This window comes from Exserohilum turcica, assembly GCF_000359705.1.
Source record: "Exserohilum turcica Et28A unplaced genomic scaffold SETTUscaffold_5, whole genome shotgun sequence".
Taxonomy (NCBI): Eukaryota; Fungi; Ascomycota; class Dothideomycetes; order Pleosporales; family Pleosporaceae; genus Exserohilum; species Exserohilum turcicum.
Window position 1 is genome coordinate 2304563 of NW_007360266.1, and position 13892 is coordinate 2318454.

Below are 13892 nucleotides of genomic sequence, written 5' to 3' on the forward strand. Positions count from 1 at the left end.
TAGGAAAAAAGCCACTAGCAAGAATCCACATACGTACGCAGCAAAATATAAGTGGAAGATAAGAAAGCAAATCGCTATTCCTAGCAACACTAGAAGAGAGATTTCTAGCGCTTTCTACTAACTTAAACTAGGGCACTGTTACCTAAGGGACTACCTATATAAGAGAGGGAAAGTGGATTCTAATAGTTGCCCCTGCAACTATAGGTCTATACAAGACCTACCTCATATTCTATTTAGATGTAATCTATATAGAGAGGAAAGGAAAGGACTAAGAGAAGCCTGCGAAGGCGATCTATTACTACCTATCCTCCTTCAAACAAAAGAGGGTATAGAAGCAACTATTACCTTTATTCAAGAAACAAAGGCTAGAACACAAGCCTAGTACAAAGGAAACACAGAAAACGAGGAGTAATACCTGTAACAGGTAGCCATACACCTCCCCTACCCTATCCCCCCCTACCTACCAACTAATAGGCTACGAGCCTCACCTTTATCTAGTTAAAACCCCTCCTAAATATCGTAGCTAGAAACAACCTACTTAGATACTTGTAGGCCTAAAAACCCTACACGTCTTATATAGCCCTTCGGGCTGAAAAAGGACGTTAAACTAGAATAATAATAATAATAATAAATCACTAGCTCATTTAGCGCGAACCCCTCTGCTTGAGCTTAGACTGTAAGTAATTCCCGGATTGTTAGACCATTGGAATTTGTTATTACTCACAACACGCTCCCTGATTTTGACCCTTGCGGGACAACCAGCTCAGCAGGGCGCACGCGTTTGCGCTGGTACTTTTGTGGGCTCAATATCGACATTCGGTAATCCGACCCTTTCGACGATTCCGGAATTCTCCGCTATGTCCATAATGCCAAATCCTAACACGACTTGCTATCTCATGCGTTCGAATTGTGTGTTCCTTAGCCTGCTTAGCTTCAGAATATCATCCTTGTTGTGTAAAGCATTCAAGTTAAGTTTTTGCTGACATTTTCTCGAATTACTACGACCAAGTCGAATGGAATGAGGCGTATCTTCCGATTGCATAAGATACATGGCTGTTCATTGTTCGGTGACAGATGCAGTCTAACCTAATCACAATCATAATGATTGCGAAAAGATCGTCTAATCTAGGCTTGCTATAGATCTTGCCTGATTAAACATGTCGCTATGATTGCTACAGGCAGCGATTTTCCCTATTGTTCCAATCACGCTGTATGCCGTTCTTTGATGTACGATGATCCCCTTGATTATTAGACTTAAAGTTGTAATTCTGAGAGCAGAATATCTCCTGTGAGCAAGTAGAGTGCGCTGTTCACTGATGATACTATGGATCAGAAAGGCTTTTTGTTATACGCATGTGGTAGTATCACGTGCATCACGTCAATCTCACGTCCGCCAAGACCGCCTTTACCTGCCCGCAAAGGTTTCACTTTCTCCACACTGCTTCGAAGTAACACGACCTGAAAGCCAGTATATAACGATAAAAGTGATTGTTTCGAGCATCAATATATCAACACATGCTTACATGAGCACCTCTCATCTCGTTTGACGATCTGGTTGACGGCAACTGTACAACGACCTGCCATGACCTGGCTATCAATATAGCGAGCGAATCTCACTAGGTAAGTCAACCTATGGACACTTCTTCCAAGTGCGATTGCTTCGCCAAATCTGGACATGTAAAGCACTCCCACTCTTCCAAAAAAAATCCCACTAAATACATCGCAGAACAACGAGAAAACTACTGCGCCATTGAGGTATTCCATTATCCGAAGGAACTTGCATTCGATTGTTCGAATCGATTCTCCACGACCATCACCACTTACAGACTTGAATTGAGCGTTGCGCCTGCAATTTGAGAAGTCAAGTCTACACTCACAGAGCATACGACATCCTCTTGAGAATATCAACCGCGACCTTCGAGATCCATGAATCATGTATTCCCAATATAAGCAGTTCTTGAAGGAGGCAGTGAAGAAACCTGATACACCGATGAAGCGGCCATTATCACAGCTCGCTGGAGGCCGTGTTGCGAAGCGACCCAATCTCAAAGGCGGTTTTGTGATGAGCAGTGAGAGCGATGAAAGCAGCGACGATGACGACGACGACGACGACGATAGCGATGACAGCGATGATTCAAAATTTGAATTCAAAGTTCAGTCAAAGCCACCCGGCCATCATATTCCCAAGCCACTCAAGACGCCAACTGCGATGCAAAGTTCACTACGGGCAGGGCCGGCGACTGCAACCGTCCCGACCAACGAAACCTATAAATCCCGTCTCAATGCGCTTCTAGGCAGAGATGGGAAGGTGAAAACTGCCGAACGGCAGACTTTTCCGTCAGTCCCGACCCAGGAAACCTCATCTTCAATTACTGTTGATAGACGATCAAACATTGCATCACGGAATATGGACCCTATTTTTAAATCTCACCATGCTGCAAAAGATTCATTCACACCATATGACCGCCATGTACAACAGCAAAGGCCTGTGTTAGCGCCCAACACGGCACTTGGGGCTGATATCGGTATAAAAGGCAAGAAAAAGAAGAACCGGGGTATTTTCCCGTCTGAAGACGTTGCGCAGATCACCGCGAACGGCTCCGCATACGCCAATTCAGATCAGTCTTTCATTTCTCGGAATCCTTCCAAGATGAAGCATATGCCAAATCAACAGCAGTTCCCTCGAAGTTTGCCAACTGAAACCAACCAAGTATTCAAAAAGTCAACTCTATCCAAGACCAAAAGTTCCCTCACTCCAAAATTGAAAAGCTCAACATTTGAACCCCGTGTTCCGAGCAGGTCAGAGCCGAACAAAGTGCAACTGCAGTATCAGGATGAAAGATACGATTCAAAAGCCGTTCATCATTTCTCAGGTGCCTCGGATGAATCTTCAACATCTTCAGAATCCTCAGATGCTTCAGATTCAGATACCCCCTCTTTCAAGGAGGTTCGGACAAAGCAAAACCATCCCTACATTTCTGGTAGATTCAACAAGACTGCATCTTCCGAGAAGACAGCTGTGTCTTCTTCCATCTCCAGGCCCCCAAAGAGCAAGCAAGTACGGTCGCAAAACTTGAGTTCAGCTCACAAAATACCCAAAGCAATTTTTGGTAATACTGCATGCACCGTACCTACAGAGGCCAAAAGGACTTTCGAATCCGTTGCAAAGGCAACTAGTTCCAGGCCAACCGCGAGCTCCATTACCCCCTCACTTGAAAAAGAGAAGGTCGAGAAAGTGTCCCCTTCTACCGGAAAACGCTACGATAATGTGACTCCGACAAAGAACTCTAGCTTCAACTATGGATATGATTACCCGTTGGTTCCTATTACCATCACCGAGAACAGTTCAGAAGGCACTCTTTCTGCGTCTCCATGCACAAAGAATGTAACGACTTACGATCCAGAGGTTGTCATTATTGAAGAGCTTTCTAGGAGTGAAACCGGTTTGGGTGCCGAAAGCTCCGAGAAGGGAAATACGGCTCAAGAGCGCACAAGTGAGGTTATATTTTATTCAATGAAGGCAAATGATAGTGCCGAGCTGTTTGGTGCACTTGAGAAAGCTTCAGGGGTTGAGAACAGCCTGAAGGCTTCTTCAGAGGAGCCCACTACACCGCCTACAAATCGATTGACGGCGCCTGTGGTGTGCATGATACCGCAAGTTCCGCCACCAGCTGCAAGCGCAGTGACTTTGGATGCGGCACGGGATATCAGCAACCATATTCTGGTTCTCGCTCAAACTCCAGAGGTCTCCAAAGACGCAGAGCCCTACTTTGAGTACTCGATATTCCAAAAAGATTGGTCCGACGAGCAAGACGAGAACGAGGCATCTACGAGCGAAATCACTGTGCGCCAATTTACCAACATCGACGAGGCAAATGCGCAGGCCGAAAGATTGTTCCAGAATATTCAGAGACATCCTCACTACATGACGGTTGAGCGCAGCAGCAAGCGAGATGAACATGGCTGCATGATCTTCACAAACACCATAGTACCTTTTCACTGTCCTGCGAAAAAACACCATACCATGATCTATGTACAGCGCAACAGCGTTTCCAAGCACGCGAACCAGACTGCCCAGTCCTTGAAGGGCACACCGTTCATTTCCAACACGGGCTACATTCTCCGCCTGTTCAAGCTCATCGAAATGCCCGACGCCGATAAACCCGATGAGTGCGAAGCGTCAGACTCCGAGACGATCAACAGTGAAGAGACTGAACAAGAGCCTATTCGAGTATACCATCCACACGGATACCCAGAGGTATATACGACTCGTGAGGCTGCTAACCAGGCAGCCAGAAGCCTTCAGATTGAGCTCGGTCACGAAAAGAACCCAACCAATAGTTCGACTAGGCTGTTCCAGGAAAAGGACCTGGTGGACCTAAATGACAAGGTTATTGCGCTTGAGAAAGCTGGAGATGGCAAAGAGGGATGCTGGCGGAGCAAGTTCAACGCTAGTGGGCTGGGAGGCGATAATCTGGAGTTGGTGGTGGAGAAGGCGGGCATCTATGGACCGAGGAACATTTGATGAGATGTGATTGGCGGCGGTATCTAAGAATGGGGGGGTTTTTCCGCATCTTGCTTGAGAAGAGAATGCGGAGAGGCGCGTTTGTGTTCAGCGAGCTTTGGACATATTCCCATACTTAGCCTTGCTCTGGTTTTCACTTTTTGAGTTTTGGGGAATGGCACCAAACCTCGCTCTCGATCCCCCCTCCCCCCCCCTAAACACCCACACCAGTACCTACAAGAAAAGCAATATACAGTAAAACTTGTATAACACAAAATCTTTTCAATCGGACCAACCCCCATTTTTGCCGTCCCCACCACCAACCGCCCCTCAACATCCCCCCCATCTCATCCAATCCCAACCTACTCAGCACTTCCTCCACTCGAGCTTCCAGCTCGCCCGCTTAAAATCATACGTCCCGTAATCCCCCTGCACCACCGGGCGAAAATTGACATTCAGAATCCCCGGGTTCCCATCTGCACCCGTGCACCTGGACCAGCTCAGCTCCGCCGCATTATTACTCCTGACCGTAACCGAGTCTCTGACGTCGGAGCCCGCAGACGTAAGTCCGCCTGTGAGAACGCTCTGCGTGTTACATAGACAGTTAGTCTTTGCTTTTTTTTTTCTTCTGGTCTATGCGTCGGAGGGCAAGAGGAAAAAAAAGAAGAAAGAAGAGGAAAAAGGAAAAGCACAAAGTGTACTTGTAAGTAACGAATAGGAAGAGGTAAAGAGAACAAGGAGAAAAAAAAGAGAGAAAACAAACGCACAGTGTCCCCCGCATTCTCACTCCAAAAAACCTGCGTATACGTATCCAAGCCGCTGTTCCCCTTCAACACAACGTCGCCCACGTATTCGGCCTGGCGCACCGCTACTTGCCAGCCGGGGCTCGCGCCGGACGACTGAATGTGCACGCCGCAGTTGTCTGTCGAGGAGCCCTTGAGCTGCGAGTAGGTGACGCTTGCTGCGTCGGCGAGGATGCTGGAATCTGGTTTGACCGAGTTGGAGTCGTTGGGGCAGCCGGTGCCGGAGAAGACGAGGCGGGTGATTGTCGGAGGTGTGGGGGGAGCAGCAGCGGCTTGGGTGAGGAGAGGCAGGGCGACGAGGGCGAAGACGTTGTTGGAGGTATGCATATTTGGTGTGTTTTGCGTATTACGGGAAGGGAATAGAAGAACGGGCGAAGAAGAAGAAGAAGTGTAGTTTGGCTGTAAATAAGAATTTTACAAGACGCTTCTTCTTCTTCTTCTTTGCAGTGTCACCTCACCTTTTGTAATAAATGTATCTTTTCAATCTATCTATACAACGGCTATCCAACAATTCATCTATCCATGCCAAATACCGCCACACATCCCGCTCCTCCCCCAGTGCCCAAACGACCACGACACACAAACAAAAACATGGCTAATGCAGTCACTCTCGCCACTTTTTCAGAACAATTCCCAAGCCTAGATTCAATCTTCCCCGCCTCAATCCCCCTTCGTTGTCGCCATCCGCACCCGCCGGTCCTACAAGTATTTATCCAAATTAAGCGACTGCCGCGAATAACCTGGACTGCACGGCCGGACAGGCTGGATTTGGTCTTTCTCCCACAACCGTAAGTTGCAAAGTTTTCCAGAACATCAAAGGGTTGAGAATAGACTTGTGGAGATTGTTGTCCCGGTTGTAATATCGTAGATTTGCATCGGAGGGGGCTGGCCTGGTCGGGACTATCGCCTTGTCTGGCCTGGATGACACTAGACTGGGCCAACCAGCAGGGGCGAGAGAGCAGTGCTATATAATATAGGCTGTTTTGTTAATCATCTCGCTTCATGTCGAAACTCATGTCCTGCGGTACCCGGTTGCCGTGGCGAAGAAGACGTGTGTAGATTACTTTTGCAGCAAGGCCGCCCTGGGAGCATCGTGTTAGTCATTTGTTCATTTCTGTCGTATTCGAGATTGTGTGGTAATGGCGGCGGTGGCGGTGGCGATACGGTCCGTCGCTTTTTGTTCGTATTGATATAAGCGGTTATATAGGTGTCGTGCATGGTACCAGTCGATCCAAGGACTGCTTTACATAACGTCATTCCAGAAAGTGATTTGACTGGCTGCTGTTTGGAGCTGGAAGTGACAATAAAAGGAAAAGAAACTCGCCAGCCACATACTTTCAAACTATTACCCTCCGCTTTCCAACTGGTCTTTCGGAAACTTGTGCCATTACAAGACGACCAATTAGTTGAGTGACATGGTCGCATCTGGTTTTTCTGTCTGTATAATACATGCGGCACGCCGTCCTTCCCCGAGCGCCTTCGCTATATGCTTTTTTCGATATGTATGTAGTGTGTATGTAAAACTTGGTTGCGTCAAAACCACGCCTTGCAATGTACAGGTAGAGGGAAGGTGTGGCAAAACAAAAAGGACCGGCGAGCGAAAAAAAAGCAATTGAGAAACCGGAAAGAAGTGAGTGCAGAAATGCAACCAAGGAGAATAAAGAAAGGAGAAAAAAATAACTGCTGGATGCAGTCGCTCTCCCAACAGTTCTGTGCCATAAAAAAGCAAGTGCTGACGTAAACTCCTGCCAATGCGTTTAGATTCGTATGCTTTCACAAATAGAACTCGTTTCAAAAAGCGAGAAGTGATGTCAAGTCTCTTTCCTTCTTTCCAGCTCTTGCCACTCCCTCTTGTAAACGTTACTGCTACATAGTCTTCCTGATTCTTCGTCTCTTTCTGCCGATATCGATGTCGACGCTCGAACTCATCGTGTCCCTTGCACTGCGGGGTGTTGAAAACCGCTCTTTGATAGTTTCTTTGATCATCTTCTTGACCTTGTCACGCTTCAATTGGCGCTCCTCGTCTGGATCGACGAAGCGATGTACAGTACGATGGTCGCGGATGCGCTGCTCCTTGTCATGCTTACCCTCTCTTTCTGTCTTTGGCCAGGCAAACCCGTACAATTTTGAGTGGCGTTCGCAGCGCGGACAGTCCTTGCGAGTATTGTAGCCGTCTTGCTGAACAAAGTCTGTGTCGCACGTGTGGCAGTTGACCCACTTTGAGTACTTGGCCGAGAGCACAGCATTCGAGGTCATGTAGTCACCTGGCTTGCGCGGATTCTCAATGTAGTCGGCCTCATCACCTTCTTCGATGGTTATCGGTGTTCCCACACGGTTCTGAACGTCGAAGCGCGATTTGGAGCGAGTGGTTCGAAACGTCGGTCGTGGCTTGCGTTTGACAATCTGCTGATTCTTATCGTCAAATTCGAAACTCTCAGAAAGTTCGCTGAGATCGGACATATTGTCTTGTTCTTCTGCGGGTGGGGAGGGCCACGGGGCGTTTACCGTAGTCGTAGTAGTGATTTCCTCCTTCACTGTTGCTACTTCCAATGCGGGCTGATGGTGCATGGTTTCCGGGCCAATCTCAATCTTGTCTTTCGGTTCGCCGCCTTCTTGCGGATGATCGTCATCAATCGACGTGGCATCCGTTGACTCTGCAGACTTGGGCGAGGCTGCCGCGATTGATGATTGAGGAGAGATTTCGCGTGACGAAATAGTTTCATCCGTGTTTACTGTGAGAAAGCCTTCGCGCTGCTGGTTGCGGATATCGCGTGATATTTGCGGCAGCGTAGCCAGGCTGTTTCCAGCATCTTCAATGCTTGAGACTGGAACTTCCTGGCGCAAAGATGATGTGCTATGTGCCTTTTTTAGCGTCGTCTTGCGAAGTAGATTTGACTCGTGCGATTTTGTCGGCGAAGTCTTTTGTCGCTTGGGTCCTGGCGTGGCGTCAGACGAGGGGTCTTCCACCGTCGCATCTTCTCGCCGCCTCTTTGCACATGTTTCCGTGTCCTCGGAGCCAACGTCTTCGTCGTCGTCGCTGCGCTTGACCCGCTGCATGGGCGCCCAGCCATTCTGCTGCAAGTTTTCACACGTGCTGCAGAGACACTCTTCGTTGTCGTCGCCAAAGTAGTCCTCACCGTACGAGACTGTAATCTCCTCTCCCTCGTAGATGGGCTTTACCGCGACAATCTGCATGCCGTCGTAGCCCTTGGTCGTGAGCTTTGCATTGGCGTCGCAGTCATGGTTGGCAAATCGCGCGGGTCCCAGGAACAGCGAGCGAGTCTTCTTTCTGCTAGAAATGACCAAGCTAAAGTCCTTGCGCGCCAGCTCCAACGTCTTCTCCTGCTCCTCGGTCATAGCCACCTGGACGCCGGTCAGGTATTTGATCTCCTCGCGTGGGTTGATGTCTCGTCGCGCGGTAATCGAGGCCTCGTGCTCGGTGATTGTGTAGCGGTTCGTGGTGGTCACGTCGAACTGGCAGTCGGGCATGTAGATGTTGACATATCTCCGCAGGTGGCGCCTGAACTGCTCCTGATCGCGCTCGTCCTTGAGGCTGGTGAGGAAGCGGCGCAGGCCGGGTAGCTGGAGCAGCCTCTGCACGGCTTCAGCGGGATCTTTGTCCCAGATGACATGTTGGCGAATGATGTCGGCTACAGCTTCCTCTTTCAGCCGTCGCGATCCCGTGAAGCGGCCGCCGCGGTTCTTGCGGATTGTGAACCAGCCGTAGACCTTGTCGATGACGGCGTCGGTGATGACATCGTCGAACATGGCCAGCTTGTCCAGTGTGAGTTTCGTCGCGGGCGCCATGGCTGGGCGGCTGGCAGGGAGAACGAGATGGTGGGTATGGACACGCGACCGGGTCCGGGAGGTGTAGAGGGCCGCAGGCGACGGGCTTGGTGGTTTAAAGGGGTGGTTGACCGGGCAGGCTGACGTGACGGAGGCGGCGGCGGCGGCGGACAAGTGAGCAATCACGCAGCATTCACTCGGCAAGGGACAAGGCAGGCGCGGGCGCACTCGGATCAGAGGGAAAGAGCGTCCCGCACGACAGCAAGGACGCGTGCATGGAAGGGAAGGAGCGATGGGCGCGCACGGAGACGGCCAGTACAATAGTGGCTCGATAGTTGGCAGCCGGCGGGCGGATGAGACGAGTGACAAGGCTGCTGGGCTGGGGCTCAATGAAGACCCCTGCGCGAGCCACCCAGATCGCACGCGCGGAGTGAAGGGGGGGGGTGCGTAAGCGAGCCGCCCAGGGTCCCGGCGAAAGCCCGGCAGCAACTTCGTCGTCGTCGTGCAACCCGAACCGCACCGCCGCCGACGACGACGACAACGACGACAACAACAGCGGCGACGACGACGCCGACGACGCCGGGAGACGCTCAATTGCTTCGACGCGCGCAATATGATTCAGCTCAAGGTGCGTCTGGCAGTGGCAGTGGCAGCACCAGTAGCAGCACCAGTAGCAGCAAAGGCTCATGCAACCCCTCTAGTCACTCATCAACTGCATCGACAACTCGGGCGCCGCCATTGTCGAGTGCGTCAATGTCCTGCGATCCAAGCGCCCTGCCAAAGTCGGTATGTGAGACGCGGCGAACAAGACCAGAGGTGCTGCAGCACGGGACGTTGACACAGGCGCAGGCGACCGCATAGTAGTCGTGGTGAAGAAACAGCGCAACTTTGGCCCTGAAACCGGCAACAGCGTATCCATCAGCGCAGCCAACAAGGTCCGGCGAGGAGACGTGCGCCACGCCGTCGTGGTCCGGACAGCGAAGAAGTGGCAGCGGCCCGACGGCAGCGTGGTCAAGTTCGACGACAATGCTTGCGTGCTCATCAACAAGGCCGGCGAGCCCATTGGATCCAGAGTCAGCGGGGTTGTGGCAGCAGAGCTCAGGCAGAAGCAGTGGTCCAAGATTCTGTCGCTGGCGCCCATGCACGTGTAGACAATCAAGACACACACGGGGCATGTTGCATGTGGAATGAGTGCATTTTCGGAGTCTATGGGAGCACTGGGGAATGTCATATTATGTCTATGTCACTGAGTCGTACCCCCGGGGTATCTGAAGACGGCCTTTTTTGTTTGTTTGTCCAAAACTCCTCGCAATGTGTATCATGAGATCAAAACGCCAGCTAGATGCATGCCCATGCCATGGCGGTTCTAGTTGTTGTCGGATGGGCGTGAGACGTGACCGCAGCCGGCGCACACGTAGTAGAGGGCCTGTTGCAAAAGTCCAGTCAGCCGTGCTCGCTGGGCGCGCGGGAGATGACGTACCATGCCCGTTTCGGCGGTCCGCTGCTGCGACTGGAAAAAGACGGCCTCGTTCTCGCCGCACTCTGTGCATTGTTTCTGGACTCGCGGTAACTAGACACAGGCACAGTCAGCGAGCACGCCCAGGAGCAAGCAAGCCACTGTACTGGTAGGGATGCGCAACAGACGTGCGTTCAGGGCGTGGGCTCGTCGTCCCACATTTCCTCGTCAAAGTCGTCGTAGTCGTCGTCTTGGTACATGTAGTCGTCATGGTCGTCGTCGCGCGTCGTGTGCTGGACGTGGCCTGCCTGCGGGTCCTCGTCGTCGGCCTCGAGCGCAAAGCCGGGGGCCGATTCCTCGCCGCACTCGTCGCACATGATGGGCAGGCCACACATGGTGCAGCATGGCACCTCTTCAGACAGGGCGTCTTGGACAGCTTGTGCATCGGATGGGGAAGAACCAACCGTGGGATCTTGGGCGACCTCTGCTGTCACACCGGCCGTGGCTCCGACCGTCGAGGCAATCTCGTGGCGCATGACGCAGGACGAGGGCGCTTCTTCGGTGAAGTTGCAGGTACGGCATGCAAAGAGCAGCTTGTTTTCCGACTTGTCCTCGCGGGGGAACAGCAGATTGGAGCTGCTTGGGGTCAATGCTGCGTGTACATGGGCCGTGGCGTATGTGTGCAAGACAACTCACCACTCTGAGCAGAAGCGGAAGAGGATGGGCTCCTTGCCGCCCTTGGCGCCGCTCGTCTGTGGTGCTGGGGATGCCATGGGGACGTGGTGGATGTGGTGGAAGTAGCGGGCGGCGATATGGGAGTGTTGACAGGCACAGGCACAAGTGCAAAGGGAGAGGCGACGTGCAAGGGTCGCGGCCATGAGGGCGCGCGGACCACCCCACTTGGCCCGCGGCGCCGCCTCTGTTGCCGTGCCAGGTCTTTGTTTGGCAGAGAACCCCCCCCCCCGCATTGTCGACCTGACGTGGGCTGGGAAGCGCCGATCGTCTTGTCCGCCGCCTGCAATTCCAGACGTCGCTCCACGCTGCCCTCTTCCAGAACTGCCCCTGCCACGACTGCCATCACCCTCTGGCCGAGCCCATCACGACACTTGCAGCAGCACACCATGGTAGGCATTACGCGAGCCCGTGTCCGCACTGGGGCGTTACAAGCAGCTCACGCGTCATAGTCGTCCGCAGAGACCGGACTGCCCGAGGGATGGGAGGTGCGGCGGTCCAACACGAAGAACCTGCCGTACTACTTCCACGCGCAAACCAAGGACTCACGATGGGAGCCGCCGGCGGGCACCGACCCGGACAAGCTCAAGGCGTACATGGCGGCCAAGCACAGTTCCAAAGGCGTTGGGCCTGCGGCGTCTGCGGCGACCGAGGGCAAGATTCGATGCGCCCATCTGCTTGTCAAGCACCGCGATAGTCGACGCCCGGCCAGCTGGCGGGAACCCAACATTACGCGATCGGTGGACGAGGCGCGCAAGATGATTGACGAGTACCACGAGCAGATCAAGTCTGGCAGCAAGACGCTGTCGGAGCTGGCCACGACCGAGTCGGACTGCAGCAGCGCGCGCAAGGGAGGTGACCTGTGAGTGCATGTATCGCAGCAGCATGGGCGTTGGGCGTGGTGGGGCTAACGTGTGGGCAGCGGCTTCTTCGGCAAGGGCGACATGCAGAAGGAGTTTGAGCAGGCGGCGTTTGGGCTGGAAAAGGGCCAGGTCAGCGGCATGGTGGAAACGGCCTCGGGCGTGCATTTGATCGAAAGGTGCGACGACGACGACGATATTCACATGGCAGCATGACGATGGCTAACGAGATTACGCGACACAGGCTGGAATAGGCGGCTTGCGGGGCCAATATCAGAGGGCGGTTGAAGCGAGGCTTGTCGGGACTACTATAGCAGTAGAAGGGCCGCCATGTGTGTGTGCCATGAATGAGGGATTTACAGGGACGTCTTCTGCGGGCTGTGCTAGATAAGATGATGGGTGGGTGGGTGTCAAGCGTGGCTCGGCTTGCAGCAAAAGCGCTCGAGACCAGACAATCAAAGTTGTGCCTGCAATGCTACCACGGTAGGCGACGCAAAAATGAGACTGGCTATAGCAGGTGCCGCGCAATCGAAACATGGTGTGCAAGTGGCATGGGTGTGTGTGTGTGTGTGTGTGTGTTTTTTTACTTTATTTTGTGGAGTAGGCGATCAGGGACCGCTCGACTGCTACTGCTGTTGCTGCTACTGCTGCTGCTGCTAACTTTGATGGGCGTGCTGACGGCAGGGCAAAAGGGGGACCAAGAGACAGGATAGAGGATAAAGGGTGTGTGTTGGCGGCTGGCGACTGGTGGCTGAGGGGGGAGGGTGAGGGAGCGAGGCCGTGGGTCGGTGCCAGGGCTGCACAACCAGCGGGGCAGGAGAGGGGAGCGTTTACGACAACGCATTCACGCATTCACATTCACGCATTGCGCGCGGCAGCAGAGGGAGGAGGGTTCGCGTTGGGGCGGCGAGGGGCGGCCGTTGGCGGGAGAGGATGGGTTGGGTTATCCGGCCGCGTTGCTTTTGCACCTTGGCGACATTGATACGTGTGTGTGAGGGTGTGAGGGTGTGAGTGTGTGAGAGAGAATGTGAGGGTGGGTGTTGGTGGACATGTGGAGCTGCAGGCGGGCGACCTGCTGATCAACATGTGATGGGCTCGGGGCCATGTTGCAGCAGCAGCAGCAGCAGCAGTGGCAGGAGCAGCAGGAGCAGCAGCAGGCGCAGCAGGAGCAGTTTGGCGGCGGCGGCGGCGGCGGGGGGGCTGTGGGTGGTCAAACACGCCACACGACGCGCCGCCGACTATTTTTTTTATTTTTTGAAACACGGGTGCTCCTATGCGAGCCAGGCCAGGGCTGCGCTACGGCTACAGCTACAGCTAGTGCTAGAGAGGCTCCCCGCACTGGCACCGTGCCCACACGTCTGGCGCTGCAAACTCAAAGCGTGTCAGCTGGGGCTGTTTTCGGCATGCCGGCCTCTGCTGTCTACACGTAGATTCTGCGCTGCGCCGACTGGCCCGGTTCCGGTTCATTCCGATGCTGCCCTCGCACACCCACACACCCACACACACCCACACACGCACAGGAGCCTTTGTCTGACGCCTGAGTGGCGGCTTGCTTGCGTTGCTTTTTTTATTTTTTGCCAATGCTCTGTCGGCATCATGACACCATCGGACGGCCATAGGCTGCAGCGCTGCGGTCCGCGGCTCTTGGGCAATGGGTGCAGGCAGCAGGCGCCCAATGGCGGGCGGCTCATTCATGGCGTGCAGCGACGGGCGACAGGCAGGGCAGGCAGGCAGGGCAGGGCAGGGCAGGC

At 53.3% G+C, this 13892-nt stretch overlaps 6 protein-coding genes across 6 annotated transcripts; 3 read left to right on the top strand and 3 right to left on the bottom strand.

The window, feature by feature from the left end:
* Positions 1 to 1933: 1933 nt before the first annotated feature.
* Positions 1934 to 4525, top strand: SETTUDRAFT_22342 (uncharacterized protein; the record flags this gene model as incomplete). Its single annotated transcript, XM_008030575.1, has 1 exon — positions 1934 to 4525. The coding sequence occupies one exon, from the start codon at positions 1934 to 1936 to the stop codon at positions 4523 to 4525; it is 2592 nt and encodes an 863-aa protein (XP_008028766.1).
* A 345-nt stretch (positions 4526 to 4870) lies between these two features.
* SETTUDRAFT_95212 (uncharacterized protein) lies at positions 4871 to 5634 on the bottom strand (the record flags this gene model as incomplete). The annotated part of the gene is made up of 2 exons (XM_008031112.1): positions 4871 to 5089; positions 5272 to 5634. The coding sequence occupies 2 exons, from the start codon at positions 5632 to 5634 to the stop codon at positions 4871 to 4873; spliced, it is 582 nt and encodes a 193-aa protein (XP_008029303.1).
* Positions 5635 to 6915: 1281 nt separating this feature from the next.
* On the bottom strand, positions 6916 to 9166 carry SETTUDRAFT_164933 (uncharacterized protein). The gene is made up of 2 exons (XM_008031113.1): positions 7813 to 9166; positions 6916 to 7710 (listed from the first exon to the last, which is right to left on the bottom strand). The coding sequence occupies exons 1-2, from the start codon at positions 9112 to 9114 to the stop codon at positions 7174 to 7176; spliced, it is 1839 nt and encodes a 612-aa protein (XP_008029304.1). The 5' UTR covers positions 9115 to 9166; the 3' UTR covers positions 6916 to 7173.
* Positions 9167 to 9706: 540 nt separating this feature from the next.
* On the top strand, positions 9707 to 10244 carry SETTUDRAFT_22345 (uncharacterized protein; the record flags this gene model as incomplete). The annotated part of the gene is made up of 3 exons (XM_008030576.1): positions 9707 to 9721; positions 9795 to 9879; positions 9943 to 10244. 3 exons carry the CDS (start codon positions 9707 to 9709, stop codon positions 10242 to 10244), a joined length of 402 nt encoding a protein of 133 aa, XP_008028767.1.
* A 215-nt stretch (positions 10245 to 10459) lies between these two features.
* SETTUDRAFT_94521 (uncharacterized protein) lies at positions 10460 to 11322 on the bottom strand (the record flags this gene model as incomplete). The annotated part of the gene is made up of 4 exons (XM_008031114.1): positions 10460 to 10519; positions 10574 to 10663; positions 11014 to 11185; positions 11246 to 11322. 4 exons carry the CDS (start codon positions 11320 to 11322, stop codon positions 10460 to 10462), a joined length of 399 nt encoding a protein of 132 aa, XP_008029305.1.
* A 191-nt stretch (positions 11323 to 11513) lies between these two features.
* SETTUDRAFT_164936 (uncharacterized protein) lies at positions 11514 to 12827 on the top strand. The gene is made up of 4 exons (XM_008031115.1): positions 11514 to 11673; positions 11734 to 12143; positions 12204 to 12320; positions 12386 to 12827. The coding sequence occupies exons 1-4, from the start codon at positions 11671 to 11673 to the stop codon at positions 12393 to 12395; spliced, it is 540 nt and encodes a 179-aa protein (XP_008029306.1). The 5' UTR covers positions 11514 to 11670; the 3' UTR covers positions 12396 to 12827.
* The last annotated feature ends 1065 nt before the right edge of the window (positions 12828 to 13892 follow it).